The sequence below is a fragment of the Dermacentor variabilis genome, chromosome 10, assembly GCF_050947875.1.
Source record: "Dermacentor variabilis isolate Ectoservices chromosome 10, ASM5094787v1, whole genome shotgun sequence".
Lineage (NCBI taxonomy): Eukaryota > Metazoa > Arthropoda > Arachnida > Ixodida > Ixodidae > Dermacentor > Dermacentor variabilis.
The window spans coordinates 45739307-45767019 of NC_134577.1; the positions used below are offsets into that span (position 1 = coordinate 45739307).

Genomic DNA, 27713 nt, shown 5'->3' on the forward strand with positions numbered 1-27713 from the left:
TTCGGTCTAATCCTGAGCTTCGGAATAATTTGCTAGTACTGAAGCAAGTAAATCACAATTGGGGGCAGCATCAGCGTAGTTTCAAACGTGAACAATTCTGAAAATACTCGGGCATATCGTCCCGTTCCCAAGTTCACCTGTATTTGTTTATGCGATTTGAATTAAGACACCAAAACCTACACTAAAGACTACTGCTACATGCTTAAACAGAGGCTACATAGCAATTATATTCCATGTACCTACCTCACCAGAAATTCGATTCGGTTATTTTCTGATCAGGTTTGTATTTATGCTGATGATACAGTGGTTCCGAATTAAAATCTAGTTAAAGCCCATTGGCTAAACTTAGGCCCTCAAGTTAACAGTGCGTAATTGCGGGTCTGCGTATGAAACATCTTCAGCTAGATTAATGTGAGCCTTCCAATCGGAGCGGATAAGAAGCACTCGTTTCTGTATCGGAATTCGTACTCCGCCGATTCATTACTTGGACTCGTGCTTTTGACACACACTGGCTCGCTTCACAAATGAGCAGCGTGCCACTGACAGGTTCCTATTTGAAATATTCAGTTCTTTGCAATTAATAAGGCGGGCCATGAAATGGCGTATATATTCTGGCTGGAATTGTCCCCTATGTAGCACGTGGGTCGATCTGTGCTTTTGAAACAAAACGCCGACTAGATGCATGCGCAACAGCACGAGAACGTTGTGGCGTTCAAAAGTTTAGATAATGTCCAGTCGTCTAGTTTATATGAACTCTGTTGTGTATTCGCTTGATGAAGAGCATTGGGATTGTATTATTTTTCGTACATAGCCAATATATGTATGTTTCTTTCAGTACTCGTCACCATATTACTAACCACGTAAAGCCCCCTTACATATTGATCCGATCAGCAGCCTGTTAGATACTGCAAATAAATAAAAAATTAAATACATAAATAAAACGGACTATAATTGGGCTATATCCTGCGTAAGCGGCGCTAGGAGGCAGGGTCTGTAAATTTCGCCCTTCCACTTTCCATAGCACTAACTTGGCATCGAACAGTATGCGAATTCCTGACAACTGAGGAAAACACGCGGGAAGCATTGATTTCTGCCTGAAGAAGTTGCCAGCCCACTCAATTTTTCTTTTTTTTTTTGTTAGTTCCAGAGCAGCGTGCTCACCGGAAGTGGCGATGATGGCGAGGATCTCCCCACCACGGACTTCGGAGAATCCCTCGATCTGAAGCAACCTGGTGCGCGAGCCACCGAGCAGCCGCTGACCCAGACTGGAGAGGTTCAGCTCGAACGCCAGGTCTCGAACTCGCGTCAGCGAGTCCAGTTTCACTGTCACGATGACGTGGCCATTCGCACCGTTGCTGAAAAGTACGACAAGCGCTTGGTTCCGCACACACAAAAATAAAGTCTGAAAACACCGCAGGCCAAAAGGCCAGAAGACGACGACGATGGCGACGTTTAACGCCCATGACGTGCAAGATGTCTTACACTTCACGTACCACGACTCGAACTAATAAGTGTTTCCGGGGTACGTCCTGGGTAGCTTGAGGTGAGTTACGGGCGGGTCTTCGAAATAGAGCACCGATAGCACGGCGGCTTACCGAGTTATCTAGTTGGTGAAGGGGGGAGGGGAAGACAAGGAGTGGAATGTTGGTGGAGTGCATGACTAGCTGAAATAACGAAAAACCCACGTACGACTGCAAAATTTGCCGGAGACTTTCGCGGTGGCGTATGTTAGTCGCCTACTGTTATTCAATAAGCGAAGAGCTTCGGTCAGGATCCTTTTTAACCCTGCAATACATAACGCAATGCAATGATTACTGCGCCGTTCGAGACTGAATTTCAAATTTCTGCACGTGAAAGAGAAGTCGCGACATATATTGCAGCGCTAGTTTCACACGTGAACAGCTTAGGAATGTAACTACTAGCTGCAGTGCTCGTTATGTTTGCTGAAGCTATCTTCAGTATAACTTTGCGCTCCATGGCGAGAAATCAAGTTGTACTTATTTCGTGTAAAGCGCTGTTTGGGCATTGCAGGGTTTAGTGCGCCCAAATACGTTTGGTGTCGGTGTTGTTGGATGCTCTGAACAGCGAACTCGTCGAAGTAAGTACTTGAAAAACTGCAGCAATGGATAGCGAAGCCTGAAAGGACACCACACCAAGCTACTGCAAAATTTGGAGTTCGTCTGGGAGGCATACCGCAGGTTGAGTAGAATAGAAGACGTCGGGATAATTTATCACTCTGAACTGGCGCCTGTGTTGTGTAGCAGGCAAACTTACGCGTGACATTAGGATGTTAAGCAATCGCCGTATAAGAACGAAAAAGCTTGTTGAGCATCGGAAGTACTTTCGTGCTGTTCTGTAGTTTTTCGCGTACTTGTGTCTCGCGTTCCACAATCCTCGCGAACAGCCGTGCGCCGGGCTTATTAGCCGGAGGCAGAGTTTCTCACTATAACACCTAGAGGGTGATCTGGCGCCACCGTCTATGGGAGTTTCTTAAAGGGGCACCGTGCCGTCTGCGAGGCTGGTGTTGGCTGGTGTTGTAAGAGGCTTCGTCTAAAACGTGGATATGGCTACGCAAATAACGCGTTCTCCAAGTAAAATCTTCAAAATGTTTCCATTCACGCATATTACATCTGTACTCTCCCACGATGCATGACCAAGCGAAGAAAAGCAAGAACAGACGACGAACTGTTTCCAAGCGAGCGCGAACCTTCAACTTTAGCGGCCCGCTGATACTTTTTTACGGAACATGTAGTCGTACGCACAATAACAAGTTCTCATAGTTAAACAAGACATGTTTTCGCGTAATAATAAAGCTAAAACAGCTTTTCACGTGCTGTTCTAGTAGAAAATCAATCTTGACAGACTGAACGGTACTTGCCAAGCGCATCTTCAAAGTGTCTTGCCTCTACGAGAACGATGCCAATCTGAATCCACAATATACCGTCATTCCCATGCATACCACAGCGCAGCAGCGCCAGATTTCCCTCTAGGTAATGTAGTGAGAAACTCTATGGCCGGAGGTTTCCGTTAAGCTGTTCCAAACGTACCTCTAGAATGGATTTCGTTTTCTCGCACAGATACAGCCTTCTGGGTTTTACGATCTCCAGGACTTCGGAATTGCCACTAAGAATTTGTGATAGTATTTGTTTTCCCCTGCCAGCGTTACTTTCTACTCCCGGCACCTGTCGTCCTAGTAGTGAATTCGATGTCATATTTGTGAGAAATTTGCACTTTCGGCGTCATGTGCGCGCATGTATACGGCGTAAATTAAGGTGAGAATGTTCGGGTTTTTATCGTGCCTCAATTTTGTTTTTACAGGGCCGGAGGAATGCTTTTTGCTGGTGTACGAATGGTTAAGAGCTTCGAAATAAAGTTACGGTGTGTGGAATTAACGCCCGTGCGTGTCTGGTCTCTTCGCTAGCATTTTCTTTCAGCGTGGACAAGCGTCCGAGTGTGGCCAGTCAATCGACAACTAATTCTGTCAAAGGGGGACGTGGGTCTTCTCATAAAAGGAATTGAACAGCTTGCTATAACCGCTCCTCGCAGTGCTACTAAACCGGGTCAAGGATTCAAATAACTACAGCGTGTTCAGTGACGCCGAATACAGTTCCGCTACGCTGCTGCAAAGTGTACACAGAGTGTAGCGTAATGCGCACATGAGCACGCGGATAGAGCATGTGGTATGTTGTCGGCAGAACGGACTATGTGAGCGTAGGCCGCGACAGCGGCCCAGCTGGCCAAGCTACTGGTCGACAAATAAACAGGGTTCGATGTGCCGTTCCGGTAGCCGAGCGGCTTGAGTGTTGAACTCGTATCCTTCAGGACGGTGGTTCGATTCCCGCTGCCTGCATCGCTGAAAAAAAGAAAAGGCAGCGATGCGGATGCCGGGGCTCGAAGTGCCATCCACGAAGGTTCGAGGTGGACCGTTAAGGCTGGGTCTCGGACCCCAGAGGACCTCCTGCATCGTAGTACCGGCGTACGCATGGCCAGTGCGCGGATTGAAGGCGGTGCGGACGTCGGCACTATGAGGCAGGTGACCCCCTGGGAGTCACGGTGCCGTACAACTGGGTGCCGGAACTCCAAGTGCCGGAACTGGGAGTTCCGGCACCCAGCTGTGCTCTCGGCCACCGGAATGTGGCGGATAAGAGGGAGTTTTGTGTCATGGTGCACACTATTTCCTCTCGCTATCCCCCGGGTATCCTAAGAGGGTGGATACCTGTTGCTTTTGTGGGAAGTGCGAAGCGCACCCCACGGAGTACAACAGAAGAACACCCCTAGAGGAAAAACCCACCTGTAAGAGACCCCCCCCCCCCAATAGAGAAAACCGACCCGGCTCACCTTTCGGATACCTAACCCCACCCCCTAGAGAAACCGCCGACCCGGCCCGACCGAACCCCCCCCCCCCCCCCTAGAGAAAGCCGACCCGGCTCCCACTTCTAAGAGAACCCCGGCTTCGCTCTTTTGCCGCGAGAGGAGCCCACCTCTATAGAGATCACGCGGCAAAAGAGGTCGGCTCCTCTCGCGGCAAAAGAGCGAAGCAGAGGTTCTCTTAGAAGTGGGCCGGGTCGGCTTTCTCTGGAGGCGGGGGGGTTCCGTCGGGTCGGCGCTTTCTGTAGGGGGTGGGGTTGGGTCTGTTAAAGGTGGGCCGGGTCGGTTTTCTCTATTGGGGGGGGGGGGGGGTCTCTTACAGGTGGGTTTTTCCTCTAGGGGTGTTCTTCTGTTGTACTCCGTGGGGTGCGCTTCGCACTTCCCACAAAAGCAACAGGTATCCACCCTCTTAGGATACCCGGGGGATAGCGAGAGGAAATAGTGTGCACCATGACACAAAACTCCCTCTTATCCGCCACATTCCGGCGGCCGAGAGTACAGCTGGGTGCCGGAACTCCCAGTTCCGGCACTTGGAGTTCCGGCACCCAGTTGTACGGCACCGTGACTCCCAGGGGGTCACCTGCCTCATAGTGCCGACGTCCGCACCGCCTTCAATCCGCGCACTGGCCATGCGTACGCCGGTACTACGATGCAGGAGGTCCTCTGGGGTCCGAGACCCAGCCTTAACGGTCCACCTCGAACCTTCATGGATGGCACTTCGAGCCCCGGCATCCGCATCGCTGCTTTTTTTTTTTTCAGCGATGCAGGCAGCGGGAATCGAACCACCGTCCTGAAGGATACGAGTTCAACACTCAAGCCGCTCGGCTACCGGAACGGCACATCGAACCCTGTTTATTTGTCGACCAGTAGCTTGGCCAGCTCGGCCGCTGTCGCGGCCTACGCTCACATAGTCCGTTCTGCCGACGAGATAACGCGTGCTCTATCCGCGTGCTGGCACCCGCTCATGCGCACCGGCCGCGGTCAGTCACGTTGGCTGCGCTGCGATGCTAGACTCTGCGTCCACATTGCAGTGGCTGAGAGTAATAGCGCCGTGCCTGGCATGCAGCCGAACCATTATACACGCTTGAATTATGTTGCAATTTGTGATCCGGTTTGGCACACTCCACAAACAGTTGCACCTATTGCGGTGTATGTTTGCCACACAAGAATTACCATCATTTGTATTTCCCGCATTTGTTTTCTTTAGCGCTGCGAGCCCAGTACTTGCAAGTTACGAACTGCATGCGCGTTGTCAGCCTGCCAGAGCGTTCTGGACTGGAAAGTAACGAACGCAGCGTTTTCAAGAAAAGGAAACGCAACCAAGGCCGATGATTATTATTGTGTGGAAAATATACACACCAAAGGGTGCAAGTGTTCCTACATTGAAGTGCTGTGACATGCTGCCATGTTCGGTGATAAGAAGGTGTTAGAACAAGTATCCCTTTGACAGAACAATTCATTTGTTTGCCCTCTCCGCTTGGCTGGTGCCATTTTGTCCACGCTTAAAGAAAACTCCACACGGAAACGTAAATATGAACGTGCTATTTTGTAGGTAGTGAACGGGTCCTTCGTATGAGATACTATTCGTGCGGAAAACGAAGTGAGAATGGACACGCACGGCCTTCATTCAACGAAATTTTATTTCCAAGCTCTTAAATGTATCGTTTGGACACACGCACACACAAAGCGAAGAGGAGGCCGCCTATAAGCAAACGAATCTTCTCACCCTTCACTTAATGCAGTGCACATGCGCACACGACGCAGTGAGTACGAAAATACGTTATGGATGTGATTTTGCGTCACGTACGTCGAAATTAACAATGGCACGGAAATCGAAACACTTTCAGAACGTCTTAGCGGCGACTCGTAAATCGTGAAGAGCGTCCGTAAGAGCATAAAGACGGTAGCTGCACGAGGGAAGGAAGCAGCGATTCTAGAGGCAGAAACTTCAAACAGCATTAGCGAAGCGTTGGGCTAATCACCACGCACACCTGTTCTTACCAAGAGGGTGGAGCACCCAAAAGAAAAGCACGCGATAAAACCACAAGACAGCCCGAAAGTACATGCAATGAAATTCGTGCATTCGAGTGGCTGAACCTTCAGGGGGCCAAGACCTCGTCAGGCTTTCCCGCAGGGAAATTGTGTGTACTTCCTGCAAGACAAGCATGTTTGATTGACTGACCGACTGTTATACGGCGATTGCACATACGCCAGTTTGGAGCAGCACGCTCATAAGGCATCCCTCATTTTCTCTAACGTACCCATCCTGTGCCATGTGAAGGGACACCGTAAATACTGCAGTGGAAGTCACGTGTCTCACTCCAGGCTTCGTTGTCCATGGCTGCTGTTTTCAGATACCTACTTTGACGAGTTTGCTGTTCAAAGCACCAACCACTGAAACGAACAGTACTTGGGAGTACTTAAACCTGCACTTCTCAAAAACGGTTCTACATTCGTCGAATTTTGGTTTCACGCTATGTAGTGCAAACTTTTACTAAAGATAGTAGAATTTGTGAGTAAAGATAATTAGCGCTGTAGTTGGTAATTAGATTCCTGAGCTATTCAAAACCGAAACTTCGCTTCCACGAATATAGCTTATAACGTTTTACCTGCACAAATTTGAATTTAGAAGCCGCAAACGGCGCAGTATACAAAAGGTGCGTTATGTATCACAGGTTTAAAATGGTCCTGAACCACCTTGGTGGGTTTGCAAAAAACACAGCAGGCGAATAGCATGCGCTGCTGTGAACATCGCCAAGCTTTGCAGTCGTACGTGGTTTTCCGTTCAGATTATCATGCATTGCACCAACATTCCACTCCTTGTCGTTCCTCTCCCTCTACCCACTGTATAACTCTGTAAGCCGCCCTGTTATCGGTGCTCTACTTCGATGACCCACCCCAAACTCTGCTCAGCCTAGTCAGGACCTACCCCGCAGACACTTATTAGTTCGAGCCGTGGTGCGTGAAGTGTGAGCGATCTTGCACGTCATGGGCGTTACACGTCGTCATCGTCGTAGTCGTCCTCTTCTGGGCTTCTGGTCAGCGGTGTTTTCAAACTTTATTTTTGTGTGCGGAGCCACGCGTTTGTCGTAATTTTCAGCAACGGTGCGAATGGCCACGTCGTCGTGACAGTGAATGTGGCTGCTGTGACGCAGGTTCGAGTCCTGGCGTTCGAGCTGAACCTCTCCAGACTGGGTCAGCGACTGTTCGGTGGCCCGCGCATCAGGTTGCTCCAAATCGAGGGATTCTCCGAAGTTCGTGGTGTGGATATGTTCGCCATCATCGCCACTTCCGGTGAGCCACGCTGCTCTGGAACTGTAACAAAAAAGAAAAGAAAAATGGAGAGGGCTGGAAACTCCTTCAGGCAGAAATAAATGCTTGCTTCGCGTTTTCCTCAATTATCAGCAATTTGCATACTGCTCGACTGACAGTCGGTGCTGCGGAGAGCGAGAAGAAATTTACGGACCCCGCTTCTTAGCGCAGCTAAAGTCGTATCTAACCTCAGTATAATTGACTAATTTATTTCTCGTCTTTCCTTTCTTTCTATATTTATTTATTTACAGTACCTTACAGGCTCCTCATCGGAGTGATGTGTAAGGGGCCATTACATTGTTAATGAGAAGGTATGGTGAAAGGTACAGAAAAAAGATAACATGATACACAATGGGCGGTAAAAAGCCAAGTGATACTCAAACCACAACGCATCACAACACGCGAAAAATAAGCAAGAACGTCCCCTAGGCTGTCTACGAAAAAAAAATATTTATAATCAGAATGCTCATCGTCAAGCAAGGATGCAAATAGAACAGTGCGTATCAACTAGACTAGACATTATAAAAACCTTCGAACGCTGCAACCCACGTGCTCCACGCCGGACAATTCTAGCATGGAAAGACAGGCCATTTTATTGCCCGACTTATTAACGGACAACAACTCGAAATATTTCATATATTTGCCTGTCAATGGCATACTTGTGCTTTGTCAAGGCAGCCGAAGTGTGTCAAAAGCATGAGTACAAGTAATGAATCGGCACAGTATGTAAATTGTGATACAGAGACGAGTGCTTGTTGTCTGCTCCAATCACAAGACACACATCAAGCTAGTTCAATGAAACGTTTCCTAGCCAGTGCAATAAATCCATAAAATTAGCATGAAGACCCAATTTTTACTACTGTGCAACGCTTCACATCTGAATCATTGCACCATCAGCATAAATAGAAACCGAGACACAATGACCGATTGCCATGCCTGTTAAGGTAATTATGGAATCTAATTACTACGCAGTCAGTTTTAAACATGGATTAGTAGTACCTAGTGTACGTTTCGGACTCTTATGAAAAACACATTTACAAATGCAGGTGAACTTGGAAACGGAACAATGTTTGAATAATTTCAGGATTGTTCTCGTTTGGATTTGCGCTGATGCTGCCCCCAATTGTGCTTTATTAAGCTCGCTATTAGCAAATTATTCCCATGCTCATGATTCGACCGAGAATGTCCAGCCTACGAAAGAAAAGCAGTTTACATCATTCTTTCGTTACTAATCCACCTTTCTCAGTTTTATGTGCTGCACTCTGTTCCATGCCGCTGGAAACTTTTTGGAAGGGAGCCGGGGCTTAAACCCGTTGATTTGTGCACCTGCACCCATGTTGAATGTGCGTCGGTTACGCGTTTCGTCGATTGCGGCTGGCATCTTTGTTTTAGCAATGCCGTACCTGGAAGCTGCGTTGCACCCACCGACCACTGGATGAGCAAGCCTGAGCGCTCGGTTGTGCCAGCAGTGCGGCCATTAAAGGCGCACCGAGCTCTGTCCGCGAACGCGGCTGCCTTGGAGTTTGTTGTCGCTGATTTCCGCACTTTAAACTCGCTCTTTGTATCACTTTTGTACATACTTAAGGCATTTTGCATTTCCAATAAGTCCTAGCGCGCAGCCTTGCTTGTCGGATTAACCAAAGTGGTGCATTTGTTTGCATCCACATCTACATCCAGAGATCGTTAATTGTTAGCTTCAAATATCGTGGAAACGGCACATCGCTGGCATAAAATATTGTCAAAAGGTAGCAAAAGATACATATCTGCAAATATGAGTGGCCGAGACACATAAACAATATATTTTTGCACTTCAGGATGCAGGGTAAGAAGGTTCGACCCTGCTGGACATCCTGGCCAACCAACATCCAAAGTGGAGCAGCCGGCTGCACGATGACAACAGAGTGTTCATGTCACCGGCAAGGCTGGAGCACTGTGTCGCCTACGTTGCTCGCAAATGGCACATTGGCCCGACATAAGCGTGCTGCAAGGGATGTTATTCACCTCGCTGCTACGGAAGTCAGGTCGACCTGGGATAATGCAGAGGCAACAGTGAGAATGACATATACTCGTCTTTCTGAGTTTATTGACTATTTGACCAGGTTAAACAGTTACAGCCACGTTAAACTGCAATCAGGAGTAATTTCGTACCGTTCATTCCTTTATTTCAATAAAAAATCGATTACCACAGGGTTACTATAAACTGACAAATACTATAGCATGGGTCCACATAAAGGGAAGTGCAAAATAGCATCGCCTTAGGTTTGTCTTTCACATGAGTGTCAAACTTCTGCAGTCGTCATTAGTGTTCTATAGCATAACCAGCATGAAACATGTGAAACCACCTTGCCCCTACCATACCCGGCAATAGGTGCGACGCCTTTGGGCAGTCTATGCAAACCAGCTATCCGCTGTACTCCATACGACATGACTCGATGCGAGGCAAACCTCCGACCTTTGGGCGAAAATGTATGTGGCATTCAATGAGATTAAATGGCACCATATGTTCTCGCCTACTCTGAACTGCTAAAAGCACTTTCCACAGCCTTATGCATTGCATTTCGGGGCGCAATGTTACCTACTGATGAAGCCTGCTGCTAATAACACATTTAACTTCAGTGATGTTTATATCGGTCAAGCAGCCACGTTTCGTTTGTTAATGCAGATATGGTATTGCTAGAACAGCCGATTTCTGTCTTGAACATCCTAGGCGGCTTCATGCTCATCAAGTATGTGCGACAGGCCGCCAGGACGCGAATCGTCATCATGACCATCCACCAACCCACCTATGATATATTTACCATGATGACACGAGGTAGGTCGCCGTGTGCAGTAAGCCGTGTTGAATGTCTGGAGTGTGCGATAACGGGAGAGTGAGGTAATATACTGCCAACTGTGCTGGTGAATGGGCAAAGAAAGTTGAGTGCATCACAGGCTGCGGCAACGAATAAAGCAATTATATGCAGTTGGACGACTTTTATAGAAAGACTTCATGTCATTAGCCTTCTCTGTCTGTTAACTAATCTCTCGCAGAACAGCGGATACCCGAGTATGGATAGTCAGCGACTCGATCTGCTTTTGTTACCTCGATGCGCCAGATTTCGTGTAAATACGAAGTCTTCGCTCAATGTCACTATTACTTTTGTTTGTCATGTCATGTTTGCCAGCAAAGTTTTCTCGTAGACGTCATTTTAGGCTTGTCTTGCAGCACACGCAAGGCAAACAGTATATTTACATTGCGTGTAGTATTACAACCAGTACTAATTGCGAACTGTAGTTCCGTGACGCAAGCAGCCAAGAATATTTGGATGGGTACTAAGTGTTCACCTAATTTGCATCTAATCGCGTGTATAAATAAAGAAGTGTCCAGTTCTACATCAGTACCTTCTCTTTCTTCTCTCCAGAGGCATTATGTTGAGGGGTCGCATGGTGTACCACGGCAAGCAACGTGGTTTACTGCCGTAGTTTTACTACATTGACTATCCTTGTCCGGCTTTCTAGAACCCCTCCGACAACAACATGAGCCTACGTTGCTTCCTGGCTATTAAAATATATGCCTATCAAAACTAGTGCCACTGAAAGCTAATGGCACACCAGGTCACAGGCAGTCGTTGAACGTGATTTTAAAGAGCACTATAGGTGCCTCCTATATTTTGGGGACAATCATAACATCAGCTTTCATCTTTCTCATTCACTATTTTGCCTGTATTTAACTTTCAATAGGAGTGTGTGAGTAATGATTTTCAAACCCGAATCAAATACTAATCGAATAGCGTCAGAGTTGAAAGTAATTTAATATAGAATACATTACGAATAATTCTCTATGAATAATAAATAATTATTAATAGATACCTAATATTATAATAATAAAACTAATAATAGAGAACTTTATGAACAGTTCTATATTAACGATGAAAACTTCCGTTTTCAGCATTAATATGTAGTAGTCTTGACATCGCAATATATTCACGCCATTACTAAATTTGTGTGAACAGATTGCATGTTTCGAATTGCAGTTTATTAAAAGCACAAATAAAGCAACAAGGTCACATAGGCAGTTTATTATCATACTCGGGACTCTTAGATAAGTGGGGAAGATAGCAGTCTAGCACAGCAAAAAGGGAAGGAAAGCGGAAAGAAAGCACAAGACACATTAAAGAGGCTAAAGTAAAACAATGATGCATAAAGAATTTTACGCTATACCTTACACACCGCAGTCGACCTTGTGACGCTGGACAACATGCCACCAGAGGCGGTGTTCGAGTCCAGCCAGCGAGCCGAGAAATGTGTTGAGGTGCCGGCAAGGGACGCTTTCCCACCCGGATCTTCATGGCAATGTGCCCATGGACGTCTCCAGGGCGGGGTTCTTTGGACAGCTGCTGGCCCTGTGGTTATCAGTGCACGCTTTCATAATCACAATCTTTCTATGATCTTCTGCTCTCTGATCTTTATGAGAACCCTCGTTAACCTTTCCGTAAAGCCTGCCTTCCTGAACATATTAAATTATCTTCTATAAAAAATCTATAAAGGATTGTCGAAAGCTTTTTGTGTGAGAAAGATGTTTGGTTGCTGCTGGCGTGCGTCAGCACAAGGGTGACAAAGATTGCTAATACTTTTAGTCACCTAGGACACTTCAGATTCAGATTCAGATTTATTGGTTCCAAAAAAAAAAGAAGTAATTACATGACAAATATACAGACGAGGGTCCCAAAGTGAAAGAACTGTAGTGGGATCCTCGGTTAATAACAACATTGATGGTGATATCAACAGTCAGCAAATTAGCGTATTATAAACAACATCTACAGATTAAATACATCATTATACATGTCATTTACAATCAAACACGAAAAAGCACGTTATAAAAGAAAGTCGGAAGAAAGCATGGATGAAATACAAGAAATGTCATGCGAGATAAAAGTCAAAGGTACACCGCCAGATCTTAGTTAAGTTATCGCAGGAAATTATGCTTAAGGGGATGTTTAAAAATTGCAAGAGAAGTACAGGATTTTATGGTTCATGGTAATTAATTCCAAAGAGAAATTGCAGCGAAAGAAGATGTTTTTTTTTGCCGTAATTGGTATGAACCATGGGTAACAAGAAATTGTTGTTAGCCTCAAATCTGGTCATACTTTTATTCTGCAAAAGGTCAGTTGCAATGAACGGAAACGTAACGTTATTATGAAGCAACTGGTGGAGTAAGACGAGTGTGTTAAACTGGAACAAATTATTAATAGGCAAGATATTATACGCGCGAAGTAACAAAGAGGCATTGGAAATGATCGAATCGGAGCAAATAAGCAGTTTATTCGCATGCTCAGGATTCGTTGATGAGTGCGAACTATAGCACTCAAGCCAGGAAAAAAAGTGAGTGAAAGAGGGAATAAACGACAAGATCCATTAAAGAGGCTAAAGTTAAAGAATGACGCGTAACGGACTTTGCAGTCGACCTACGCGGTCGACCTTGTGAAGCTGGGCTGCTCGAGTATAGAGGTTCCGAACTAATTTTACAGGCAATTTACCGTGCAAAGCGAGAGGTATTGGAAAGATTTCGACGCAACAAATGTGTTCGAGGAGCTCACCTTGTTGTTCTGACTCGCACAGCTGCCCCAAGTGGTGCCTCTTGACCTGGTGACGAAGCACGAAACCCCGGCATCGCCTTTGCCCGACAGATAGAAGCACAACACGACCGGGTCCATGTCGTGACGGCCGATAACGGCAGTGATGAACGAAAGCAAACAAAAGAAAACGTGGTTTGCGTATGTGACAGGAACGGGGAAAAATGTTTCATGATATGAGACACTGGGTTGCTAGCCTGGTCACCATCAAACTCAAGCTTGTTCTCAGGTTCCGCCATCTCATTTCTTTTAATTGCGACAGCAATTATATGGACTCTACAACAGAAGTATTGCCATCGGTGGCACAAATGCACGTATATAGATACTAACTTACATAGTTATTAAACCCATTTACGCAAATTACTTACAGAGCAAAAAAAACAAGCATTCAGCCAGTTATAACCTACGCTACGTCGTGCTAACTCAGTTCTCCGTAACACTCAAACTCAACGCATCCATCACGCCCCTTACAACTACACGTGTGCAGACACATGAATGATAAATCAATTTGCGCAAATTACTTATCGAAGAAGAAATATCAGCCTGTAGCATGCCAAAACCGCAGCGACGTCGTGTTAACTCACTTCACTGTAAAGCTTAAATTCGATCCATCCAACACTACCCCTGCACATGCACGTACACAAACTTGCATCAATATCAAAAGAATATGCGCAAGTACGCCATCACGGAAACCACTGCAGTCTACAGCCCGTCAGAATGTCTGCGCTGTCGTGTTAACTTATCTGTAAAGCTGAAATTGCACACATCATTCACTCCCTCTGCAAATGCACATACACAGACGCTAACTACACGATTATTAGGCGAATTTGAAGACATTTGTTGTCGCGGAAAAGGGCATTCTCAGCCCATTCATGTTATCCATCACTCCCCCTCCAAACAAACGCACGCAGTTACTAAATTACATGCCGATAAGCTAAATTTCCGCAAATTACTTTTCTTGGGAAAAAAAACGTAAACTAGAGCCAGTTAGAACCTCAGCCATGTCGTCTGAAACAAAATCTCTGAAAGGGTCAAATTCGACACATCCATCACTCCGCATGCAAAAGGCCGTATGCAGACACTAATATACATTAACATTAAACGAATATGCACAAATTTATATTCGCGGAAAGAACGTAAGTCTATAGCCCCATAGAACCCTTGCGCAGTCGTGCTAACTCACTTTTCTCTCAACCTGAAATTTGACGCATCCATCACTTCACCTCAATGCACGTACATAGACAATAAATGCATGATTACTAAGGGAATTTGCGCAAATTACATATTGCGGAAAAAACATCAGCCTCTAATAGTATGTTAGAATCTCAGCTCAATCCTGTTAACTCAGTTGTATGTGAAGCTCAAATTTCGCCCACCCCTCACTGCTCCTGCAAATGCACGCTTACAGACACTAACTTACTTGATTATTAAACGAATTTGCGCAAATATCTTATCGTCGAAAAAACATCAGCCTATGATAGTGTGTTAGAAGCTCAGCTCAGTCGTGTTAGCTCAATTCTATGTGAAGCTCACATTCAACCCATCCATCACTCTCCCTAGAAATGCGCGTTTATAGATACTAACTTGATTATTAACGAATTTCTGCAAATAACATATTGTCACCCAGCTATTGCAACTAAAACAGTTGACCACCGACAGATTGGGAAGAAACGTCTGCCTTTAGCGATGGCTGGTCCTCGGAGAGACCGCGCGCAACCACGAACTTCATCGTTCTCGCATTAAGGGTCCCGTGACAACACGTGCAAACTTATTTCGCGTCATTATAGCGTACAAAAACCTCAGCTTATAATAGTACACTTTAATATGAGGCTCAAGTTCCACCCATCCGTCACTCAACCCTCAAATGCACGATTACGGACAATAACTTACTTGATTAAAAAACAAATTTACGCAGACAACTTATAACGGACAAAAACATCAGCCTACAATAGTATATTTCTGTGTCAATCTCAAATTCTACACATCCATCACTACCCCTGCAAACATGTTTACAGATACTAGCTTAACTGATTAATAAACGAATTTGCGCAAGTAAATTATACGGGAAAGAACATCAGCTTATAATAGTATAGTTCTATGTGAAGCTCAATTTCCACCCATCCGTCACTGGGCTTGCAAAACATGTTTACAGATACTAGCTTAACTGATTAATAAACAAATTTGCGCAAGTAAATTATAGGGGAAAGAACATCAGCCTATAATGGTATAGTTCCATGTGAAGCTCAATTTCCACCCATCCATCACTGCCGCTGCCAAGCATGTTTACAGATACTAGCTTGACTGATTAATAAACCAATCTGCGCATGTAACTTATAGGGGAAAGAACATCAGCCTATAATGGTATAGTTCCATGTGAAGCTCAAATTCCACCCATCCATCACTGCCTCTGCAAAGCACGAGCATATTTACATATACTAGCTTAACTGATTAATAAACGAATTTGCGCAAGTAAATTATAGGGGAAAGAACATCAGCCTATAATAGTATAGTTCCATGTGAAGCTCAAATTCCACCCATCCATCACTGCCCCTGCAAACATGGTTACAGATACTAGCTTACCTGATTAATAAACGAAGTTACGCAAGTAAATTATAGGGGAAAGAACATCAGCCTGTAATAGTATAGTTCCATGTGAAGCTCAAGTTCCAGCCATCCACCACTGCCTATGCAAAGCTCGTTTACAGATACTAGCTTTTTTGCTTAATAAACGAATTTGCGCAAGTAAATTAAAGGGAAAGAACATCAGCTTATAATAGTATAGTTCTATGTGAAGCTCAAGTTCCACCCATGCATCACTGCCCCTGCAAACATGGTTACAGATACCAGCTTAACTGATTAATAAACGAAGTTACGCAAGTAAATTATAGGGGAAAGAACATCAGCCTGTAATAGTATAGTTCCATGTGAAGCTCAAGTTCCAGCCATCCACCACTGCCTATGCAAAGCTCGTTTACAGATACTAGCTTTTTAGAGCGCAGCTCTTTGGCGTCCGTTCCTGGGTTTCGCGTCGTCGTCGGCGTTGTCGTCGGCCTCGTAACCAGCTCCGCCCCCCTTTCATCCCCCCAGCGCTAGCAGCGACCGACTGATACCGCTGGATGCCGCTGACGCCGCTAGAGAGTCAAGATAACGTGACTGCATAGAACACCGTCGCCGCCATGCAGAAAGAGGAGGAAAGGGCCCCCCCCCTGTTCTTGTGTGGCGGATAGGGTGCTCTTCAGTTGCCGACGCGCCGGTTATTTCACGTAGGCCCCGGCACGTCGACGAATACGTGACCACCTTCCCACGGCTAAACCTGGTTCTTAGCGCTGCGGAAGCGAGGGTATCATATTGTTTGTGTCGGCATCGGCGGCGTTGTCCCTGAAACCAACTCCGCAGCTGGGGTTGACTCACTATCGGCGTCAGCGGCATCAGTCAGTCGCTGCTATCTCTTCCCTCCTCCCTTTATCGTGTTGTCCGCTTGCTGCGCGCGCTTCTGCCCCCATCGTTTGCCGCTGGGTGTACACGCCGCCCCCCTCCCCCTTCTTCCTGCGAGTCTCCGGTTGTCAAAGCGCCGGCTCGAACTTAATTCCTTTCTTCGCTCCTCCTCCAATGCAACCCCTGTGCGCTGGCAATCAGAGAGCCAGATCGGTGGCGGCGGATCTGTATATGTGCACCGCCCGAGCCGAAATTACCGCTGCCGTTCGCCCTGTGCGGTGGCAATCAGAGAGCCAGATCGGTGGCGCCGGATCTGTATATGTGCACCGCCCGAGCCGAAATTGCCGCTGCCGTTCGCCACTGCGAAATTATCTGCCAGTTCTTTCTGAGCCAAGAGCGAGACGACCGATGGAAGTCCTCCGTCTGCTGCTGCTGCTGCTGCTGCTGCTGCTAAACGAGCTGCCAGAGCAGAGGCCCAGTGCCGTCGCCGTCAGAATCCAGAGGTGCGTGCCGCCGAAGCAGAAGCTTACCTAGTGGAGTCTTTGTTAAAGGAATACGTGTGAAAAATAAAAAAAAAATTCTGTGATAGCGCATACATGTGTTGCTCGATTTCTTTGCCTCAATCTATCGAAAAGGTGAAACAGCTTATTTGCTCCGCTCAAATTTCGCATTAGGAAGTAACGTAATCGTCGGTAATTTTTTTGCTTAATAAACGAATTTGCGCAAGTAAATTAAAGGGAAAGAACATCAGCTTATAATAGTATAGTTCTATGTGAAGCTCAAGTTCCACCCATGCATCAGTGCCCCTGCAAAGCATGTTTACAGATACTAGATTAACTGATTAATAAATAAATTTGCGCAAGTAAATTATAGGGGAAAGAACATCGGCTTATAATAGTATAGTTCCATGTCAAGCTCAAATTTCACCCTTCCAACACGGACGCTGCCAAGCATGTTTACAGATACTAGCTTGACTGATTAATAAACCAATCTGCGCAAGTAAATTATAGGGGAAAGAACATCAGCCTATAATAGTATAGTTCCATGTGAAGCTCAAATTCCACCCATGCATCACTGCCCCTGCAAAGCATGTTTACAGATACTAGCTTAACTGATTAATAAACAAATTTGCGCAAGTAAATTATAGGGGAAAGAACATCGGCCTATAATAGTATAGTTCTATGTGAAGCTCAAATTCCACCCATCCACCACTGCCCCTGCAAAGCATGGTTACAGATACTAGCTTAACTGATTCATAAACGAATTTGCGCAATTAAATTATAGGGGAAAGAACAGCAGCCTATAATAGTATAGTTCCATGTGAAGTTCAAATGCCACCCATACATCACTTCCCCTGCAAAGCACGTTTACATATACTAGCTTAACTGATTAATAAACGAAGTTCCGCAAGTAAATTATAGGGGAAAGAACATCAGCCTATAATAGTATAGTTTCATGTGAAGCTCAAATACCACCCATTCATCACTTCCCCTGCAAAGCGTGTTTACAGATACTAGCTTAACTGATTAATAAACGAATTTGCGCAAGTAAATTATAGGGGAAAGAACATCAGCCTATAATAGTATAGTTCCATGTGAAGCTCAAATTTCACCCTTCCAACACGGACGCTGCCAAGCATGTTTACAGATACTAGCTTGACTGATTAATAAACCAATCTGCGCATGTAAATTATAGGGGATAGAACATCAGCCTATAATGGTATAGTTCCATGTGAAGCTCAATTTCCACCCATCCATCACTGCCTCTGCATAGCACGAGCATGTTTACATATACTAGCCTAACTGATTAATAAACGACTTTGCGCAAGTAAATTATCGGGGAAAGAACATCAGCCTATGATAGTATAGTTCCATGTGAAGCTCAAATACCACCCATTCATCACTTCCCCTGCAAAGCATGTTCACAGATACTAGCTTAACTGATTAATAAACGAATTTGCGCAATTCTAGGGGAAAGAACATCAGCCTATAATAGTATAGTTCCATGTGAAGCTCAAATTCCACCCATCCATCACTGCCCCTGCAAACATGTTTACAGATACTAGCTTAACTGATTAATAAACAAATTTGCGCAAGTAAATTATAGGGGAAAGAACATCGGCCTATAATAGTATAGTTCTATGTGAAGCTCAAATTCCACCCATCCACCACTGCCCCTGCAAAGCATGGTTACAGATACTAGCTTAACTGATTCATAAACGAATTTGCGCAAGTAAATTCTAGGGGAAAGAACAGCAGCCTATAATAGTATAGTTCAATGTGAAGTTCAAATACCACCCATACATCACTTCCCCTGCAAAGCACGTTTACATATACTAGCTTAACTGTTTAATAAACAAATTTGCGCAAGTAAATTATAGGGGAAAGAACATCGGCCTATAATAGTATAGTTCGATGTGAAGTTAAAATTCCACCCATCCACCACTGCCCCTGCAAAGCGTGTTTACAGATACTAGCTTCACTGATTAATAAACGAATTTGCCCAAGTAAATTATAGGGGAAAGAACATCAACCTATAATAGTATAGTTCTATTTGAAGCTCAAATACCACCCACTTATCACTTCCCCTGCAAAGCACGAGCATATTTACATATACTAGCTTAACTGATTAATAAACGAATTTCCGCAAGTAAATTATAGGGGAAAGAACATCAGCCTATAATAGACATACTAGCTTAACTGATTAATAAACGAACTTACGCACGTAAATTATAGGGGAAAGAACATCAGCCTGTAATAGTATAGTTCCATGTGAAGCTCAAGTTCCAGCCATCCACCACTGCCTATGCAAAGCTCGTTTACAGATACTTGCTTTTTTGCTTAATAAACGAATTTACGCAAGTAAATTAAAGGGAAAGAACATCAGCTTATAATAGTATAGTTCTATGTGAAGCTCAAGTTCCACCCATGCATCACTGCACCTGCAAACATGGTTACAGATACTAGCTTAACTGATTAATAAACGAATTTGCGCAAGTAAATTAAAGGGAAAGAACATCAGCTTATAATAGTAAAGTTCTATGTGAAGCTCAAGTTCCACCCATGCATCACTGCCCCTGCAAAGCATGTTTACAGATACTAGATTAACTGATTAATAAACAAATTTGCGCAAGTAAATTATAGGGGAAAGAACATCGGCCTATAATAGTATAGTTCTATGTGAAGTTCAAATACCACCCATACATCACTTCCCCTGCAAAGCACGTTTACATATACTAGCTTAACTGATTAATAAACGAAGTTCCGCAAGTAAATTATAGGGCAAAGAACATCAGCCTATAATAGTATAGTTTCATGTGAAGCTCAAATACCACCCATTCATCACTTCCCCTGCAAAGCGTGTTTACAGATACTAGCTTAACTGATTAATAAACGAAGTTCCGCAATTCTAGGGGAAAGAACATCAGCCTATAATAGTATAGTTCCATGTGAAGCTCAAATTCCACCCATCCATTACTGCCCCTGCAAGCATGGTTACAGATACTAGCTTAACTGATTAATAAACGAATTTCCGCAAGTAAATTATAGGGGAAAGAACATCAACCTATAATAGTATAGTTCTATTTGAAGCTCAAATACCACCCACTTATCACTTCCCCTGCAAAGCATGTTTACAGATACTAGCTTAACCGATTAATAAACGACTTTGCGCAAGTAAATTATCGGGGAAAGAACATCAGCCTATAATAGTATAGTTCCATGTGAAGCTCAAATTCCACTCATCCATCACTGCCGCTGCCAAGCATGTTTACAGATACTAGCTTGACTGATTAATAAACCAATCTGCGCATGTAAATTATAAGGGAAAGAACATCAGCCTATAATGGTATAGTTCCATGTGAAGCTCAAATTCCACCCATCCATCACTGCCTCTGCATAGCACGAGCATGTTTACATATACTAGCCTAACTGATTAATAAACGACTATGCGCAAGTAAATTATCGGGGAAAGAACATCAGCCTATAATAGTATAGTTCCATGTGAAGCTCAAATACCACCCATTCATCACTTCCCCTGCAAAGCATGTTTCCAGATACTAGCTTAACTGATTAATAAACGAATTTGCGCAATTCTAGGGGAAAGAACATCAGCCTATAATAGTATAGTTCCATGTGAAGCTCAAATTCCACCCATCCATTACTGCCCCTGCAAGCATGGTTACAGATACTAGCTTAACTGATTAATAAACGAATTTCCGTAAGTAAATTATAGGGGAAAGAACATCAACCTATAATAGTATAGTTCTATTTGAAGCTCAAATACCACCCACTTATCACTTCCCCTGCAAAGCATGTTTACAGATACTAGCTTAACTGATTAATAAACAAATTCGCGCAAGTAAATTATAGGGGAAAGAACATCGGCCTATAATAGTATAGTTCTATTTGAAGCTCAAATACCACCCACTTATCAATTCCCCTGCAAAGCATGTTTACAGATACTACCTTAAGTGATTAATAAACAAATTCGCGTAAGTAAATTATAGGGGAAAGAACATCAGCCTATAATAGTATAGTTCCATGTGAAGCTCAATTTCCACCCCTCCATCACTGCCCCTGCAAAGCGTGTTTACAGATACTAGATTAAATGATTCATAAACAAATTAGCGCAAGTAAATTATAAGGAAAAGAACATCAGCTTATAATAGTATAGTTCTATGTGAAGCTCAAATTCCACCCATCCATCACTGCCGCTGCCAAGCATGTTTACAGATACTAGCTTGACTGATTAATAAACCAATCTGCACATGTAACTTATAGGGGAACGAACATCAGCCTATAATGGTATAGTTCCATGTGAAGCTCAAATTCCACCCATCCATCACTGCCTCTGCAAAGCACGAGCATATTTGCATATACTAGCTTAACTGATTAATAAACGAATTTGCGCAAGTAAATCATAGGGGAAAGAACATCAGCCTATAATAGTATAGTTCCATGTGAAGCTCAAGTTCCACCCATCCATCACTGCCCCTGCAAACATGGTTACAGATACTAGCTTAACTGATTAATAAACCAACTTACGCAAGTAAATCATATGGGAAAGAACAACAGCCTGTAATAGTATAGTTCCATGTGAAGCTCAAGTTCCAGCCATCCACCACTGCCTATGCAAAGGTCGTTTACAGATACTAGCTTTTTTGCTTAATAAACGAATTTGCGCAAGTAAATTAAAGGGAAAGAACATCAGCTTATAATAGTATAGCTCTATGTGAAGCTCAAGTTCCACCCATGCATCACTGCCCCTGCAAACATGGTTACAGATACGAGCTTAACTGATTAATAAACGAAGTTACGCAAGTAAATTATAGGGGAAAGAACATCAGCCTGTAATAGTATAGTTGCATGTGAAGCTCAAGTTCCAGCCATCCACCACTGCCTATGCAAAGCTCGTTTACAGATACTAGCTTTTTTGCTTAATAAAAGAATTTGCGCAAGTAAATTAAAGGGAAAGAACATCAGCTTATAATAGTATAGTTCTATGTGAAGCTCAAGTTCCACCCATGCATCACTGCCCCTGCAAAGCATGTTTACAGATACTAGATTAACTGATTAATAAACAAATTTGCGCAAGTAAATTATAGGGGAAAGAACATCGGCCTATAATAGTATAGTTCTATGTGAAGTTCAAATACCACCCATACATCACTTCCCCTGCAAAGCACGTTTACATAGACTAGCTTAACTGATTAATAAACGAAGTTCCGCAAGTAAATTATAGGGGAAAGAACATCAGCCTATAATAGTATAGTTTCATGTGAAGCTCAAATACCACCCATTCATCACTTCCCCTGCAAAGCGTGTTTACAGATACTAGCTTAACTGATTAATAAACGAAGTTCCGCAAGTGAATTATAGGGGAAAGAACATCAGCCTATAATAGTATAGTTCCATGTGAAGCTCAAATTCCACACATCCATCACTGCCGCTGCAAAGCACGTTTACAGATACTAGCATAACTGATTAATAAACGAAGTTCCGCAAGTAAATTATCGGGGAAAGAACATCAGCCTATAATAGTATAGTTCCATGTGAAGCTCAAATTCCACCCATCCATCACTGCCGCTGCAAAGCACGTTTACAGATACTAGCATAACTGATTAATAAACGAATTGGCGCAAGTAAATTATAGGGGAAAGAACATCAGCCTATAATAGTATAGTTCCATGTGAAGCTCAAATTCCACCCATCCGTCACTGCCCCTGCAAAGCATGTTTACAGATACTAGCTTAACTGATTAATAAACGAAGTTCCGCAAGTAAATTATAGGGGAAAGAACATCAGCCTATAATAGTATAGTTTCATGTGAAGCTCAAATACCACCCATTCATCACTTCCCCTGCAAAGCGTGTTTACAGATACTAGCTTAACTGATTAATAAACGAAGTTCCGCAAGTAAATTATAGGGGAAAGAACATCAGCCTATAATAGTATAGTTTCATGTGAAGCTCAAATACCACCCATTCATCACTTCCCCTGCAAAGCGTGTTTACAGATACTAGCTTAACTGATTAATAAACGAAGTTCCGCAAGTAAATTATCGGGGAAAGAACATCAGCCTATAATAGAATAGTTCCATGTGAAGCTCAAATTCCACCCATCCATCACTGCCGCTGCAAAGCACGTTTACAGATACTAGCATAACTGATTAATAAACGAATTGGCGCAAGTAAATTATAGGGGAAAGAACATCAGCCTATAATAGTATAGTTCCATGTGAAGCTCAAATTCCACCCATCCATCACTGCCGCTGCCAAGCATGTTTACAGATACTAGCTTAACTGATTCATAAACGAATTTGCGCAAGTAAATTCTAGGGGAAAGAACAGCAGCCTATAATAGTATAGTTCAATGTGAAGTTCAAATACCACCCATACATCACTTCCCCTGCAAAGCACGTTTACATATACTAGCTTAACTGTTTAATAAACAAATTTGCGCAAGTAAATTATAGGGGAAAGAACATCGGCCTATAATAGTATAGTTCGATGTGAAGCTCAAATACCACCCATTCATCACTTCCCCTGCAAAGCGTGTTTACAGATACTAGCTTAACTGATTAATAAACGAAGTTCCGCAAGTAAATTATAGGGGAAAGAACATCAGCCTATAATAGTATAGTTTCATGTGAAGCTCAAATACCACCCATTCATCACTTCCCCTGCAAAGCGTGTTTACAGATACTAGCTTAACTGATTAATAAACGAAGTTCCGCAAGTAAATTATCGGGGAAAGAACATCAGCCTATAATAGAATAGTTCCATGTGAAGCTCAAATTCCACCCATCCATCACTGCCGCTGCCAAGAATGTTTACAGATACTAGCTTAACTGATTCATAAACGAATTTGCGCAAGTAAATTCTAGGGGAAAGAACAGCAGCCTATAATAGTATAGTTCAATGTGAAGTTCAAATACCACCCATACATCACTTCCCCTGCAAAGCACGTTTACATATACTAGCTTAACTGTTTAATAAACGAAGTTCCGCAAGTAAATTATAGGGGAAAGAACATCAGCCTATAATAGTATAGTTTCATGTGAAGCTCAAATACCACCCATTCATCACTTCCCCTGCAAAGCGTGTTTACAGATACTAGCTTAACTGATTAATAAACGAAGTTCCGCAAGTAAATTATAGGGGAAAGAACATCAGCCTATAATAGTATAGTTTCATGTGAAGCTCAAATACCACCCATTCATCACTTCCCCTGCAAAGCGTGTTTACAGATACTAGCTTAACTGATTAATAAACGAAGTTCCGCAAGTAAATTATCGGGGAAAGAACATCAGCCTATAATAGAATAGTTCCATGTGAAGCTCAAATTCCACCCATCCATCACTGCCGCTGCAAAGCACGTTTACAGATACTAGCATAACTGATTAATAAACGAATTGGCGCAAGTAAATTATAGGGGAAAGAACATCAGCCTATAATAGTATAGTTCCATGTGAAGCTCAAATACCACCCATTCATCACTTCCCCTGCAAAGCATGTTCACAAATACTAGCTTAACTGATTAATAAACGAATTTGCGCAATTCTAGGGGAAAGAACATCAGCCTATAATAGTATAGTTCCATGTGAAGCTCAAATTCCACCCATCCATTACTGCCCCTGCAAGCATGGTTACAGATACTAGCTTAACTGATTCATAAACGAATTTCCGCAAGTAAATTATAGGGGAAAGAACATCAACCTATAATAGTATAGTTCTATTTGAAGCTCAAATACCACCCACTTATCACTTCCCCTGCAAAGCATGTTTACAGATACTAGCTTAACTGATTAATAAACAAATTCGCGCAAGTAAATTATAGGGGAAAGAACATCAGCCTATAATAGTATAGTTCCATGTGAAGCTCAAATTCCACCCATCCATCACTGCCCCTGCAAACATGTTTACAGATACTAGCTTAACTGATTAATAAACAAATTTGCGCAAGTAAATTATAGGGGAAAGAACATCGGCCTATAATAGTATAGTTCTATGTGAAGCTCAAATTCCACCCATCCACCACTGCCCCTGCAAAGCATGGTTACAGATACTAGCTTAACTGATTCATAAACGAATTTGCGCAAGTAAATTCTAGGGGAAAGAACAGCAGCCTATAATAGTATAGTTCAATGTGAAGTTCAAATACCACCCATACATCACTTCCCCTGCAAAGCACGTTTACATATACTAGCTTAACTGTTTAATAAACAAATTTGCGCAAGTAAATTATAGGGGAAAGAACATCGGCCTATAATAGTATAGTTCGATGTGAAGTTAAAATTCCACCCATCCACCACTGCCCCTGCAAAGCGTGTTTACAGATACTAGCTTCACTGATTAATAAACGAATTTGCCCAAGTAAATTATAGGGGAAAGAACATCAACCTATAATAGTATAGTTCTATTTGAAGCTCAAATACCACCCACTTATCACTTCCCCTGCAAAGCACGAGCATATTTACATATACTAGCTTAACTGATTAATAAACGAATTTCCGCAAGTAAATTATAGGGGAAAGAACATCAGCCTATAATAGACATACTAGCTTAACTGATTAATAAACGAACTTACGCACGTAAATTATAGGGGAAAGAACATCAGCCTGTAATAGTATAGTTCCATGTGAAGCTCAAGTTCCAGCCATCCACCACTGCCTATGCAAAGCTCGTTTACAGATACTTGCTTTTTTGCTTAATAAACGAATTTACGCAAGTAAATTAAAGGGAAAGAACATCAGCTTATAATAGTATAGTTCTATGTGAAGCTCAAGTTCCACCCATGCATCACTGCACCTGCAAACATGGTTACAGATACTAGCTTAACTGATTAATAAACGAATTTGCGCAAGTAAATTAAAGGGAAAGAACATCAGCTTATAATAGTAAAGTTCTATGTGAAGCTCAAGTTCCACCCATGCATCACTGCCCCTGCAAAGCATGTTTACAGATACTAGATTAACTGATTAATAAACAAATTTGCGCAAGTAAATTATAGGGGAAAGAACATCGGCCTATAATAGTATAGTTCTATGTGAAGTTCAAATACCACCCATACATCACTTCCCCTGCAAAGCACGTTTACATATACTAGCTTAACTGATTAATAAACGAAGTTCCGCAAGTAAATTATAGGGCAAAGAACATCAGCCTATAATAGTATAGTTTCATGTGAAGCTCAAATACCACCCATTCATCACTTCCCCTGCAAAGCGTGTTTACAGATACTAGCTTAACTGATTAATAAACGAAGTTCCGCAATTCTAGGGGAAAGAACATCAGCCTATAATAGTATAGTTCCATGTGAAGCTCAAATTCCACCCATCCATTACTGCCCCTGCAAGCATGGTTACAGATACTAGCTTAACTGATTAATAAACGAATTTCCGCAAGTAAATTATAGGGGAAAGAACATCAACCTATAATAGTATAGTTCTATTTGAAGCTCAAATACCACCCACTTATCACTTCCCCTGCAAAGCATGTTTACAGATACTAGCTTAACCGATTAATAAACGACTTTGCGCAAGTAAATTATCGGGGAAAGAACATCAGCCTATAATAGTATAGTTCCATGTGAAGCTCAAATTCCACTCATCCATCACTGCCGCTGCCAAGCATGTTTACAGATACTAGCTTGACTGATTAATAAACCAATCTGCGCATGTAAATTATAAGGGAAAGAACATCAGCCTATAATGGTATAGTTCCATGTGAAGCTCAAATTCCACCCATCCATCACTGCCTCTGCATAGCACGAGCATGTTTACATATACTAGCCTAACTGATTAATAAACGACTATGCGCAAGTAAATTATCGGGGAAAGAACATCAGCCTATAATAGTATAGTTCCATGTGAAGCTCAAATACCACCCATTCATCACTTCCCCTGCAAAGCATGTTTCCAGATACTAGCTTAAGTGATTAATAAACGAATTTGCGCAATTCTAGGGGAAAGAACATCAGCCTATAATAGTATAGTTCCATGTGAAGCTCAAATTCCACCCATCCATTACTGCCCCTGCAAGCATGGTTACAGATACTAGCTTAACTGATTAATAAACGAATTTCCGTAAGTAAATTATAGGGGAAAGAACATCAGCCTATAATAGAATAGTTCCATGTGAAGCTCAAATACCACCCATACATCACTTCCCCTGCAAAGCACGTTTACATATACTAGCTTAACTGATTAATAAACGAAGTTCCGCAAGTAAATTATAGGGCAAAGAACATCAGCCTATAATAGTATAGTTTCATGTGAAGCTCAAATACCACCCATTCATCACTTCCCCTGCAAAGCGTGTTTACAGATACTAGCTTAACTGATTAATAAACGAAGTTCCGCAATTCTAGGGGAAAGAACATCAGCCTATAATAGTATAGTTCCATGTGAAGCTCAAATTCCACCCATCCATTACTGCCCCTGCAAGCATGGTTACAGATACTAGCTTAACTGATTAATAAACGA

General features: G+C 43.1%; 2 protein-coding genes across 5 annotated transcripts in view; one reads left to right on the forward strand and one right to left on the reverse strand.

Annotated features, from left to right (window-relative positions):
- The window catches only part of LOC142560456 (uncharacterized), a 93872-nt gene extending 92130 nt beyond the window's left edge, over positions 1–1742 (forward strand). For 2 of the 4 annotated variants that reach the window (XM_075672580.1, XM_075672583.1), the window contains one exon: positions 1142–1742. Coding sequence is in view for 2 of the 4 variants with exons in the window: in XM_075672581.1 (XP_075528696.1) it covers positions 1142–1399 (258 nt within the window). In the remaining 2 variants the exon portion in view is untranslated. The remainder of the gene's footprint in view (positions 1–1141) is intronic. The other 2 variants (XM_075672581.1, XM_075672582.1) reach the window with 1 other exon arrangement.
- Positions 1743–5990: 4248 nt separating this feature from the next.
- The window catches only part of LOC142560458 (uncharacterized), a 79556-nt gene continuing 57833 nt past the window's right edge, over positions 5991–27713 (reverse strand). The window contains exons 2-4 of the mRNA XM_075672584.1: positions 13257–13333; positions 11881–12062; positions 5991–7683 (exon numbers count right to left, since the gene is read on the reverse strand). Coding sequence (XP_075528699.1) covers positions 7374–7683; positions 11881–12062; positions 13257–13333 — 569 coding nt within the window. The 3' untranslated portion in view covers positions 5991–7373. The remainder of the gene's footprint in view (positions 7684–11880; positions 12063–13256; positions 13334–27713) is intronic.